This window comes from Linepithema humile, chromosome 6, assembly GCF_040581485.1.
Source record: "Linepithema humile isolate Giens D197 chromosome 6, Lhum_UNIL_v1.0, whole genome shotgun sequence".
Taxonomy (NCBI): Eukaryota; Metazoa; Arthropoda; class Insecta; order Hymenoptera; family Formicidae; genus Linepithema; species Linepithema humile.
Genome location: NC_090133.1, coordinates 19,283,332 through 19,296,360, shown reverse-complemented (window position 1 = coordinate 19,296,360; position 13,029 = coordinate 19,283,332). Strand labels below are relative to the sequence as shown.

Genomic DNA, 13,029 nt, shown 5'->3' with positions numbered 1-13,029 from the left:
CTGAAATGTCAAATATTTAAGAAAAAATTGTGCAATTGAGAAATGTACAAATATATATGTATGAAGTTTGTACTCCTACTACATAGCATCAATTCATATATAACATGAAAATTCATGAAAAAAGATTCTAAAAATTGTATGGATACTAAAAAGTTTTCTTTTTTTAATTATAATAAATTAAATAAATTTGCTGCTAGTATGTAAATTATGCATATATATTATTACAAAATAAGAAACGGCAAAAAATGAAAAGTATACCAGATTTCTTTCCTATCGGTTTCCTCTCACTCGTGAACATTTTACTTATGATCCGGAATTTAGGTCGACGATGGTAATTATTTACTATTTTATTGCGCTTCTCAACCGACACCACTATAATTCTGGTATCCAAATATAGATACGCTCACAGAGGTAACATAGAAGCGCTGTTTTATTTGTATTGAAAGAAGAAATTTGCGAAACGACGTTGTTCTTCGTTCTTGCGCGCGACGAACGAAGGTCTCTCGTAATTCTCTCTTGTCGTTTGTCAATTGCACTTTGCATTATGGTTTGCGTGCGGGAAAATTGCGCATCCATCAGTAATGGAGACTCGGCGAGCGCATTGCGTACTGCGACGTCGCGCAGTACCGCAAGATATTACAGCGTTTTAATTAGGAGAACTAGAAATAAAAAAAAAGGTGTGTCAGAAAAAATATGCGTGTGCGAATAATCGTTGAAAATTAAACAGTTGACATTAGGATAACGCAACAAATTTTCGACCGATACATATTCGACATTCGAAAATGTACCGTTCGACATAAATGTCTAGACATTTATTGGGTAATCGTTTTCGTCACATCTTTTTATTGCGACGAATTATATACAGAGCGCTTACTTACGCACGTTGCGTGTGCACTATTACACGTAAACGTGTAACACGCAAGTGTGATTTCAAAAAAATTCCTATGTGATACACAGGTATTATTATATTACTTATTTCTGAGATAAGTCAGTACTATAGAAATTATATTAACCATTAAAATTATCTATCGATCTCGCCGAACACTACGTCCAGTGTACCAATGATGGCGACTATGTCAGCGAGAAAATGTTTAGGTCCTATGTGCTGCAGGCCCGCCAGATGAGCAAAGCCCGGCGCTTTGATTTTGCACCGGTACGGCTTGCTGCTGCCGTCGCTGACAAGGTAAACGCCGAACTCGCCCTTCGGCGCCTCGATCGCGGTATACGTCGCGCCTGGTGGTACCTGGAAGCCCTGAGTGTACAGTTTGAAGTGATGGATGAGCGCTTCCATGCTTGTTTTCATCTCCTCCCGTCGCGGCGGCACTATTTTGGCATCATCACATCGCACTTCGCCCTCGGGCATCTGATTCAGGCACTGGTTGATAATGCGCAGTGACTGACGCATCTCTTCCATGCGACACAGATACCTAAATACAAAAAGTACAAATGCGATGAAGGCAATGCGCTAAATACATTATAAAACAATCTTGAGAGTTATACATAAGTTATACTTTTATTTATACCATCAACGTGTAAAATAAAAGATTAATTAAACCATTTTTTTCTTCAATATAAGTATATAATTTAAAACAAGAAAGAAAAGAAGAAATATATTTTTTACATAAACTTAATTTCAATCAACATAATTATTATTAAACAAAATGTATGAATTAACCTAACCTAACTTCAAAGTGTATGCAAAACGCACAGTGTAAGATCAAATATAGCTGCCCCATCTTTCACAAAAATTAAATAAAATTATTAAACATATTTAATACATTATAGAAGACGGAGTAGCAAGAATTAGAATGTTTCTTTCAATACTCACAAAAAATTGAAGAAGTTATGCAAATTATATGTTAACACGACTAAATTAACAAAGTGAATTAAGCTGCAAATTCTTTTCAAGATGGCACAAATTTTTAAAAATAATTTTTTCTACAAGAAAACTAAAAGTAATGAATTGTTTTCGAAAATCTGAATGTAATATTCCTAAAACCTTTACTCACACAAATTTTGCTTTATAAATATATAATAAATACTTGTTTGTAAATTACTTACAAAATTAACATAAAAATGTTTCAACAATGAATACTACATTATAATCAAGACAATCGGAATTATTATATCTTTTACACAATATTTTGTAAATTTATTTATCATTTTGATTTATTTAGAATCTTACCTGTCATAACAATCGCCATTTGTGCCAACTGGAACGTCAAATTCGACCAGATGGTAAGCATCATAAGGTGCAACCTTCCTCAGATCCCACTTTATTCCAGAACCTCGTAACATCACGCCACTGAAACCCATATTCAATGCATTCTCTGCAGTTACAACACCAATATTGGTTGTACGATGCCGCCAGATTCTGTTTTCCGTCAACAGATCCTCTATTTCATCCAATCGTTCAGAGTACTTGGATGCCCAGTCGTATATATCATCCATCAAACCCAACGGCAAGTCTAGTGAGACACCACCAGGTCGTACGTAAGCTGCGTGCATACGGGCGCCGCTTACACGCTCGTAAAACTCCATCATTTTTTCGCGCTCCTCAAACAGCCAGAAGAAAGGTGTGAGAGCACCGATATCCAACGCGTGCGTTCCGACGCCCATAATGTGATTCAGGATCCTTGTGAGCTCTGCGAAGAGAACTGCAAGTAGAAAGAAATATTAATTAAAAACAGTATTTTATTAAATTTGAGAAATTTGAATTACAAGTTTATATAATATATATATATAAGAATTTATATAGAGATTGAGTATTATTGTTACCTCGAATATACTTTGCACGTATAGGCACATCTATATTCAACAGCTTCTCTATCGCCAGGGAAAAGCACTGCTCGTTGCACATCATGGATACATAGTCCAAGCGGTCAAAGTATGGTAACGCCTGCATGTAGGTCTTATATTCGATCAACTTCTCCGTACCACGATGAAGAAGACCAATATGTGGATCAGCATTGAGCACAATCTCGCCTTCCAATTCCAGGATTAACCGCAGCACACCGTGAGCGGCAGGATGCTGCGGGCCAAAGTTTAGCTTCATGTTCTCTATAGTTTGCTTTGGTTCAGGCGGCCCAACGATGATGGACTCATTTTGGGGTGGTATCCAATCAAGCTTCTCCGTGCTGTATAACACAGGTTTGTTGAACTGCTTGAGATATTCCAAGTCCGGGTTCCATTGGTGAGCATAACGATGTTGCCTGCAAACATACATATTGTCAGTAGAGTTTATAGCGCTACCGTAATGAAGACAAGCAAGTAAAGGTTATGAAGTTATGTAACACATATGTGACTACGGTAAAGCCCTGTCGTTGAACACAATTAATTGAACTTACACATCGACGATCGCCGGTACATTATTCGACGGTAATAACCTGCCTGCGCCGAAAAATCCTGCGTTTTTACGCAGAATTGAACCCAAAGCTCTAGCCGCCATAATGCTCACATCACGTCAATACGGCGACTCTGGGCAACTCTGAGTACAACTCTGCTGATATAGTTAATATATAATACCTACATTAACTACAATCAGCAGTGAAATTCTCTTGTAAGATTACCGGCAAAGTAACGCGTAATTATTTTTATTTTGAATATAATGGAAGATTTACACACTGCATCTGATTGTGAGAAATGTTAATATCCAATAGAAAAACATACATTTTAGAAACTTTATCCAACAACATATTCATATGTAACAAAATAAATTTTCTATAGTCATAGAAAATATAATTCATCTCAGTTAAAAAATCAAAAATAATATATATTAAAAAATATAATTAACGAATCCTATTTTAATAAACACAATTGTTGTTTAAATTTATTAATTAATTTTTTAATATTATTCACTTTTTATTTATCAAGTGTAGACTTTTAAAATATATGTTATTGACAAAAACTGTTATTAAATTTTTTTATTAAATAAAGAATTAGTTTTGATTTTATAGATGTAATAAAACTTTGCAATTTTATTGTTCAAAAAATAACATTTTTAAATTACTTTCAAAAATATATAATGCTAGATATATAATAAAAGAATAATCTTTTTCTACCTGTATTCGTATTTCTCGTTTTACACACATTCATTTATTTTACGGGCATACGGATCTTGACCTTTGCCTGTTACTTCTATTTGCATCTAAACTTGAAATCTGGTGTCATGAATAGGCATCCACATTAATAAAACAAAATCGTGGAGACAGTCGCTTTCCTGGATATTTCAAACCGCGCTTGGAATAGCGCCATGGAATTCTGTACATGTGTTTTCCTAGAATCTAATGGTGCATATTACATAGCAGACAGAAAACATTTACAAAAACTGAGATAAAATGTTTTAAATATTAACATTAATTAAAATTCTTTACCTTTTTTCCATTATATATAAATTTAGCGTGTACAGCGTTCAGTCTTAAATATTCTTCTGTATTCATTAATAAAATTTAAAAAATAAGGTGTCATGAAATCTCGATTCATTCGCTTACGCGAGTTTGTTGTCCACTAAGACACTGCGAAAATGCAGGAACTTCGAATTTCCTCACGAGCAAAACGACTGCCAAAAGTTTGACGTAAGTCACGGTATTGAGGCTGCTATTTTGAGGATAGAGAGTGACGTATGGATCATTGTTGCTCTTACCAACGGCCAACATTCTGCACATCGATCATTGCGTGCGGCCAAACATTCGATCATACATATAGCCTTCCGATTACGCACAACACACAAAACCACACATGGCGTTCTAATTCGATTTCCCTTTATTTCTTACAGTACGTTGAGCATATATATAATTATATATACAAAGGTACAAAAGTTCAAATCACTTTGTGCTCGATCATTCTTTTCTGATGCGTGTTTGTCCAATCGGCAACACAGCGCTGATAGGCACAGCGGCGAATAATTTTCTTGCTTAATTTCGCAAAGTGATTATCAATGTGTTCTGAAATTAGAAATCCAACATATTTAAAAGTGTTTGAGATAAGCACGTGACAAGTTTCGGACAAACTAATTGATATTCGCATTTGAGCAACGAAAGTGTGTATATCACTACATTGCGAACGATTTTTCTACACACGTAGCAAAGAGAAAATACATATAAAACATACATTTGGTGACTAGAACAATAATACAAGTAAAATATATACTGTTAGCATTATATCACGTTGCTTGCCTTTATATGCGTTGCATAAAAATAAGTAGAAATGGGAGGATGGCGCCTCAACAGCCTCATTATTGTACTCATCGAATCACCGATGTAGACTCATAATAACGCAAAGTATTTTAAATCTTGATTTCAATAATCTTCAAAAGCATACAACAACTTTTGAAAAACCATCAACCTTAACATAAATTGATTCTGGCAAGATGATATTTGCAGTCTCTTTATGACAAGTCTACGATTTTGATTGAAACTCTAAAATGCAAAACAGTATTAGTCCACCAATTAAAATTCGGAAACAATCCCTCATAGTATAGATTCAATTATTAATGCTAATAATCTGCAAAAAATAATTATTTATAATAAATTTCACTAAATAATTAAAATAATTTTTTTAACGATTAATATAACTTATATAATATTGAAGAAAAAAATATGGACTTATGCTGTTTTACACTTTACAGCTTAAGTTACGCTCAAGCGCTAACCCGAGCATGGAATATAAGAAACGGATTCCCGCAATTTACCGAAAGGCCAAGGAAATTCTCCGACAAACACTTTTCCTTTTCTCCAATCTTCCGCTAATAAAAGTCGTAGAGAAGGTAGCGATGCAACGACTGCGGCAACTGCAAATTCCTGACGATCTTCGGCAGCCTGGTGCCGCAGAGTCTGCGGACTATAAGTCTCGCCTGATGCATCAACGGCAATGGGGTCCTGGCCGCTTCCATCACCAGCGCTTTCTGCGCGTCCGTTAGACTGCTGGACCGCCGTATCATGCAGGGATCGAAGCTCTCTGCCGCCTCCAACAGCGCGCGCAACAGCCGCGGCTTGTCGGCCATATTCTGCAGGGAGTTGAGGATGCCGTGCGGATCGCGGAACTGCGTCTTGATCACCACGCGAGCGCCGTACTTGAGCAGCAATGCCACCACTTCCACCGATGGATTTTCATTCGAAGCTACGTACTCGGCGAGCACCGGCCGCAACGCCGGTCCGTCGTCGCTACGTATCACTAGATTCGGATCGGCTCCGCGTTCCAGCAGCATGCACAAGATCTGCAGCCGGTTCGGGATGTTGTCCGCGCACGCTACATGCAATGGCGAGCCGATGATCGGCGATGTAGCATTCACGTCCGCACCTAAATGAGATTTTTTTTTCAATTAAATTATATAAATTTAATTAAAAGATGTGACTTGAAATTAAATTTATTGAATTATATTTTCAATTACCTTCTGTGCTATCTAGATGATAGATCAAGGAAGAATACTCCTAATATTTTGCATTACTGCGATTATTCCGTATTTAGAATGTCACAAATTCTGTATCGGATTTAAAAATAAATTCGTTCTTCGATACAGCAGTGTAAAATAAATAAATTTGTACATAACAGATACCTGAATTTTCCTTTCTGCTGCTGTGTAGCATTACAATGAGAAATGCATAATTAATTGTTAATTATTCGATATTGTAATGTATATAATATGACAATATAAAAAAATATGCCATCTTTTTAATAATTTGCATTTAACTACTATACGATTAGAAGTTTAATTGTTTGATAAAGTATAACTTGTATTATCTTATATATAACAAATCGAGATCGACAAATAAAAAATCTCTTTCCTTTCTTTGTAACAAGAAATATGCTATACATTAATTATTAATGACAAACATTAATCAAGCATAACTGACGTTTTAATCAACACTGCCGAGAAAAGTTCTTGGCCGACATGATGTCTGCGATCGCAGTGGTCACTTCGCAGGAAAAAAAGGGTCGTATGCGGATCGACGCGCGTATTCGGCACGCGACGACCTTCAAATGCCGCATGATTCGGCCGAATGCCAATGATTCGATGTTTTATCGAGCGCGATATCGCGCGTCCGTAACTCACCTGCCTTGAGCAGCATCTCAACGATCGACGGGTCTCCCTTGAGTATAGCCAGATCCAAGGCCGTCGGCTTCTGATAATCTGGACCGAGATCCAGCCGAGCACCTTGCTTCAGAAGTAGATTGATGACTGCCGGATCGCCGCCGAGAATCGCGTAATGCAGCACTGTACGGTAATCGTGTCTAATGTCCGCCATCGCATTCACATCCGCGCCGTAACTCAACAGCAGAAGCACCGAAGCTATGCCCTGCAATATTCGCAGCTCGTTAGCAATTTTGCAAACGTGTCGAAACATACTGTGTACAATTAATTATTGTGAATATATAAAAAATAGTTTAAGTGACAAATTTTAAATATGCAGAGAATTAAAAAGCAATATATTATCTCTATACGAAAAATCGTAAAACGACGAAATAATATCTCTGAAAAAATTAAAATGCCTTTGCGATATTTTTTACACAAAACCGCCTTTTCAAACCTTTGTAAAAAGACAACTTTGCATTGTCCTCTGTTTCGGTGGTTTACCTGTGGCAGTCTGGCGGCCTTCATGAGAGGCGTCAACCCGGCACGATCTCGCGTATTCGGCTGAGCGCCGAAGGCCAGCAACAGTTCCATGCATTCCAGATCCAGAGGCGACACCAGATTAATCTCGGAGCCGAAGAAGTACCTCTTGTTCGGATTCGCGCCGGCTTCGAGCAAGGTCCTCGCGACATCGACGTGACGGTTTCGCAGGGCCAGACGCAGCGGTTCGTCGCACAACATTGTTCTAAAACAAAGAGCGTAATATTAGATAAGTGCATTACAGTTGTTTATAACATAAAAGATGAAATATATAGTACGCACCTGGGAAAGAGCTCTCCCGTGTCCTGCCTGTGGTCCACCTTGGCGCCATATTTGAGTAGCAGCTTCACGAGGTCCAGATAGCCGTGTTCGGCGGCGAGGTGTAGAGCCGAGTAGCCGCACTCGTCGGTGGCGTCGATGTCGGCACCGCGCACCAGCAGCAGCTGGGCGGCTTCGGTGTAGCGCTGCCAGACGGCGTAGTGCAAGGGCCTGAGGCCCTGGGTGACCGGTTCGTTCGGCTTGGCACCGCAGGCGAGGAGGATCCGAATCTCGTCGAGCGGCTGCAGCCGTATTATCGCGTCGGCCAGCTCCCGCTGCAACGGGTTGGCGATGCACTCGGTCGGCATCTACATGGCGCAATAAAGACACAGAGATAAAAGGAGAGGCGAAGACGCGGGGACAGACGAAAGAAAGATTGCATAATGCTGTGTATCGTCTCGCGCATTGGCCGAGGATTTACAGCGAGACAATACGAGACATTTATCGATACGTAACTTGTCAACGACGAAATACTCTTTCAGTGTTTTATTTATAGTAACGGAAACATTGAGGAAAATTTTCTACAGAAGAGTCTCTCGGAAAAAAGTTGCAAGTGCCAATTTTCGAGGAAACAGTACAGAAATGGATGTTTTTTTTTTCTTTCAACAAAATGCATATTATAAAATTAATTTGCAAACTTATCGATATCGTCGTGTCAATGAAATTATTAATTTTGAATAAACTTAGTCGGTGAATGCTTATATCTTTTGACTGAAATATTATATTTGATAAATTTGGCGCTCGTAACTTTTTCCTAGATTAATTCTAATTATTTAAATTCAATTACATAATTATGTAATTACGTAACATTCATTATCCGCATAGAATTCTTACGGATATGAAATTCATGCATAAATTTGTTTCTCACCAATATCGAAGATCATATTCATGGCAGGATATTAGAAATGTGATGTAGTTTTAAAGCATAATGATCGTTGCAAGTTTAAGTGAAAATTCTGAGTTAAATCTTCGATTTTTAACGCACGTTCTGATCCTGGAATACTCGTCCGAGAAAAATCTTTCGCGATGCCGCTAAGATAACGGCATGCATTGTTAAAGGCATGCATTTATTGTACGTTGATACGCACTTTAATTTCGAGTCTGATTTGCCTTAAACGATGAGCACGGAAATCCGACAAATCTGCAATATAAGAAGGCAAGAAGATTAATAAGAGCTGACAAAGATTAAAATTTACAATATTAAACGCAATACAATGTACTGTATTAATCAACAATTAACTAGAATAAACATATTCTTTGCAAAAGATCAAATATAAGTTCTTGCTCTTCTCTATTACATCTCTGCATGATTAAAAAAATTTTTACTGCAAGTAAAAAAGTATAAATCAATAGAATTTGTCAAACAAAAATCCAAGCATAAATATACAGATTGAAAATAAAAATGTAAATTAGTATAAATTATAAAATATATAATATAAATTATACACATCATAATTCTATAATAGAAAGATATTTGTGCATAATGCAGAGATGCAATGGAAAAGACCTCGATTTCCGATTCCTGACATGGTTGACAATGTATTGTTAAACGCGAAGATTTTCCTCCAACGGTGATCCCGCAACGATTCGCGAGTCACTTTGCACGATTTGGCCGACGATTGGTGAGTAATGCAATCACTGCTCCCGCACCGGGAACCACACTGACGCGCGTCACAAGCCCAGAAACTCTGCCAAGAAGACGGCGCAATTTTGGCGATGATGCCGGAAGTTCTCGTGGCGTCGCCGATCAAGAATCACGCAGTCTGCGTCTCTACGAAGGTAACGCAAAAGCCGGCACGCAATATGCTCTCTAGAACTACCCACAATCAGCATCTTCGTCTTGCTTGTTACGCGCGAACAATCAAAGAGTTCGGTGTCAGAGTTCAACCACGATCTAAACCATCTTTTAAGAATTTGAGAATGTCAATTTAAATACAATTTCAAATTTTATTTTTCCTGATTCTCAGGAAAAAAAGTAAATTTATTTTTGGCAACTTTAAAGTTAATTTTCTCGGCTTCTTTCAATGAAATCTGAGAGCTAAATTTAGTTAAGCAAATCTTTTTGTCTAGCTTAAGCGAAAATACAATGTCAAGAAGCACATTGAATCGTCAAACTAGATCTACTTAATTCAGATTGTCAGATTGTGTGTGTGTGTGTGTGTGTGTGTGTGTGTGTCAAAATCTTCAATTTTCTACATGATTTAATTAAATATTTGAATGTTGTTTGTTATATATTCTTTAAAAAGTTATAATGCAGATATTAATTTCTATTAATTTAAAATAAATTTTTCAAAAATTATGCGCAAATTCAAATTACTATAGTTTAGATTATTAGTGAGAAAAATAATAATCATGTATTATTTGACTGATATTCTTGGATTTCTCGCAAGATCAAGATCGATATTCAACCAGTGCGGTTGGCGTAACGACGCAAAAGAGTCGATATTCACTGCCAATTTTCGCACATATATTGGAGGCTATCGTAAATATTTAGCATTGATGCAAGATCTTGATAACGTCGCGCAATTCAATACTTTAGCAAATATCAAAGTGAAAGTAATGTGTTCTCCAAATACTATGATTTGACACCTGTTATAATTGAGACTTCTGTCATAAAAACTGCAAGTACCTAAACAAATAAAATATTAAATATCGATTACTATAAAAATACACAGTACCATATTAAGTACACTCCAGTTTAGTAATTTAAAATAACTATTAAAGTTATAATATTATTTATTTTGAATAATAATTCTATATAATTTCTATAATATCTTTATGTATAATTTCTTTATCAATATAAAAAAATACAAGAACTTTACCAAACTATCTTGGTTGAGAGATAAAACACTTCATGATATAATTCATTTTAATTTAATAAGAAATTGTTGTATTGTATATTTTTTAAGATCAATTTTCAGAAAATAGAAACTTTAATTGTAGGGAAAAAACATAATCATTCTAGTACACTAAACTTTCCACAATATAACATTATTAAAATTATTCAAGAAATTAATAAAAGAATCGAATAATACCTCGATCAAGCAATGCATTTTATGTCAAAATTTCTCAACAGTCACCTGTCGATCTTGCATCAATCAGAAATCTTATCGAAGCAACTTATTCTGCAAGAACATAAGTTATCAATCACTAGGAATTTTCGATTTCTGCTCCGATCCGATCCGATCGATCGCAGCATCCATGATATCCAGCGGAAAACTAACGATCGCATCCGCGCATCCGTGAACTTGACATTTCCGCGCTTTATTGTTTACTCACGTCGAAGACGGTGCGATGCTCCAGCATGTAGAAACGATGTCACGTACTGCCTTCTTCGTCGGACGACCCGGCCCTATTTAAAGTCTCGTCGAGAAAACGGCGCGATTCGCGGCACCCGAAAATAACACAAAGGCGGCGGGACTTTTGCGCATGTGTGCTTCTGGCCGCGCTACGCAATTTTTGCGCGTAGAGACGCGACACGCTGTGTTGCTCTTCTCTCGCGCTCGCTTTTTCACGTCTCACCTGTCGATTTTGGGATGAGTGCATGCTGCAAACGTCACCGTTAACGCTCAATCGCATCCCATCACAATTCTTCGCTAAGATCGCTCGCGATCAGCTGATTCTTACGGAATGCCGCGCGAAGAAGGCGCGGAGAATTCTCTCTCTTTCTCTCCTCTTGCTTTTGTTTTAAGAATAGTTTACAATTTGTCTTGGCGCGCGCGGCGACAAAGCATGATAAAAACGCACTTGGCGAAATTAGTACATGCATTAATATACAGGGCGCGTCGCTGAGTTCGACGGATAATAAGTTTGGAACTCTATAATAATTTTATAAAATGGTTCATGCTACAAACAATGACATAGCATATTACAGCTTGCTGTAAATATTTGAGAATAGATATCACTATATTGCGCTAAGCGTAATGTATTATTTTCACGCATTACTGCTTCCACTCTGTCAGCGAAATAAAAATCGATATTTAAAGAATACCGCGTATCATTGGCGCCGGAAATCTGTTTACAATAGCAAGAACGTTATAAATATCAACAATGCAATGAGAATGAATTGAAATGCGTAATAATTCAAATGCTTGAAATTTCTACACGACGTTAATAATTGATGTACATACGTACCTCATACGCAGCCGCGGATACTTCGCTCTGTTTTCGCATTGAGCAATAAATAATTGAGGTAAACACAAAACTTCCGACGCAGATAAGCACCACTTGCCTCGGAACCAAATTCCTAAACAAAATAACAAAAAAAAAATTGGTTATTCGAATTAGCAGGGTTATTGGGATTCATCTATCTTGAAAGCTATTTAATCTTTCGAGGTAGATCCCGACTTCCCGACAGATAATGCCGTTAAAATTTATTGGCACCACTTACTTTTGATCGCTTATGGCGAAACAGGCATAAAGTTACCATAAAATAAAATAAATAGATATCCCGTAAGTTTGAATTTTCATGAAAGACGATGCATCATGCTTGATGTGTCGAGACTCAAAGGGTTGAGGAATAATATTTCAATGACAATTATTTACGATGCGCACCATCCACGACACGTGACGACGCACACGTGACAGCGCACAAAGAGATCCTCCCCACTCGGAGGCGATAATGGACCGACAACTCTCACTCCCGTTGTCTACAACTACGTCTTTCGGAAAGTTCACTGATCTTACGATCCGAAATTAAACCCCGATTTCTCTGAATTTTCCTGACTTCGCGTTGCACCGCGCGGATGCAGCAGGAGAATCATTCGGGATGACATTAAAGTAAGGGTGCGGGTGATTTTCTTCTCACGACAAAGCACGATCTTTCTGGAAAATAAATTTTATTTGTAAATATTTAAACAAAAATCTTCAAAATTCTTATCTTTTAGAAAAAACATTCGGTAGAAGGCACAATCGTTGATACAATTGTTCTGTAAAATTGAACCTTTGCTATACATAAATAAGCAAATAAATTATAACATAAAAACGTAATTTTTGTCATTGTTTAAACAACGCTTTAATTAAAGCTCGAATAATTCAATTGTATATGAAAATAAATGATCTTATTTTAAACACAAATGTCTCGACAAATTTCAATACCGAAA

General features: G+C 37.1%; 2 protein-coding genes across 6 annotated transcripts; both read right to left on the bottom strand.

Moving 5' to 3' along the window:
- Positions 1 to 332: 332 nt before the first annotated feature.
- On the bottom strand, positions 333 to 3,502 carry ND-49 (NADH dehydrogenase (ubiquinone) 49 kDa subunit). 2 transcript variants are annotated; one of them, XM_012378213.2, is made up of 5 exons: positions 3,348 to 3,502; positions 2,779 to 3,212; positions 2,186 to 2,657; positions 1,014 to 1,427; positions 333 to 659 (listed from the first exon to the last, which is right to left on the bottom strand). In XM_012378213.2, exons 1-4 carry the CDS (start codon positions 3,446 to 3,448, stop codon positions 1,022 to 1,024), a joined length of 1,413 nt encoding a protein of 470 aa, XP_012233636.1. In that variant the 5' UTR covers positions 3,449 to 3,502; the 3' UTR covers positions 333 to 659; positions 1,014 to 1,021. The 2 variants fall into 2 exon arrangements, with proteins under 2 accessions (XP_012233636.1, XP_012233635.1); XM_012378212.2 differs by lacking the exon at positions 333 to 659 and having other exon boundaries at positions 812 to 1,427.
- A 1,241-nt stretch (positions 3,503 to 4,743) lies between these two features.
- Positions 4,744 to 11,570, bottom strand: LOC105678695 (ankyrin repeat domain-containing protein 65-like). Of its 4 annotated transcripts, none has more exons than XM_012378208.2 (6): positions 11,207 to 11,570; positions 9,016 to 9,068; positions 7,892 to 8,235; positions 7,574 to 7,814; positions 7,052 to 7,295; positions 4,744 to 6,297 (listed from the first exon to the last, which is right to left on the bottom strand). In XM_012378208.2, exons 3-6 carry the CDS (start codon positions 8,233 to 8,235, stop codon positions 5,744 to 5,746), a joined length of 1,383 nt encoding a protein of 460 aa, XP_012233631.1. In that variant the 5' UTR covers positions 9,016 to 9,068; positions 11,207 to 11,570; the 3' UTR covers positions 4,744 to 5,743. The 4 variants fall into 4 exon arrangements, with proteins under 4 accessions (XP_012233631.1, XP_012233625.1, XP_012233628.1 ...); XM_012378202.2 differs by lacking the exon at positions 11,207 to 11,570 and adding an exon at positions 9,435 to 10,565; XM_012378205.2 differs by lacking the exon at positions 9,016 to 9,068.
- Positions 11,571 to 13,029: the final 1,459 nt, after the last annotated feature.

Excerpts from the sequence above, each read along its gene's own strand:
- ND-49 (XM_012378213.2), bottom strand. The coding sequence starts at position 3,448 with ATGGCGGCTAGAGCTTTGGGTTCAATTCTGCGTAAAAACGCAGGATTT. Across the intron at positions 2,658-2,778 it reads ACGTGCAAAGTATATTCGAG|TTCTCTTCGCAGAGCTCACA; the intron begins GTAACAATAATA and ends TTCTACTTGCAG. Across the intron at positions 1,428-2,185 it reads AATGGCGATTGTTATGACAG|GTATCTGTGTCGCATGGAAG; the intron begins GTAAGATTCTAA and ends TTTTGTATTTAG.
- LOC105678695 (XM_012378202.2), bottom strand. The coding sequence starts at position 9,456 with ATGTCAGGAATCGGAAATCGAG. Across the intron at positions 8,236-9,015 it reads AAATCAGACTCGAAATTAAA|ATGCCGACCGAGTGCATCGC; the intron begins GTGCGTATCAAC and ends TGCGCCATGTAG. Across the intron at positions 7,815-7,891 it reads ACGGGAGAGCTCTTTCCCAG|AACAATGTTGTGCGACGAAC; the intron begins GTGCGTACTATA and ends TCTTTGTTTTAG.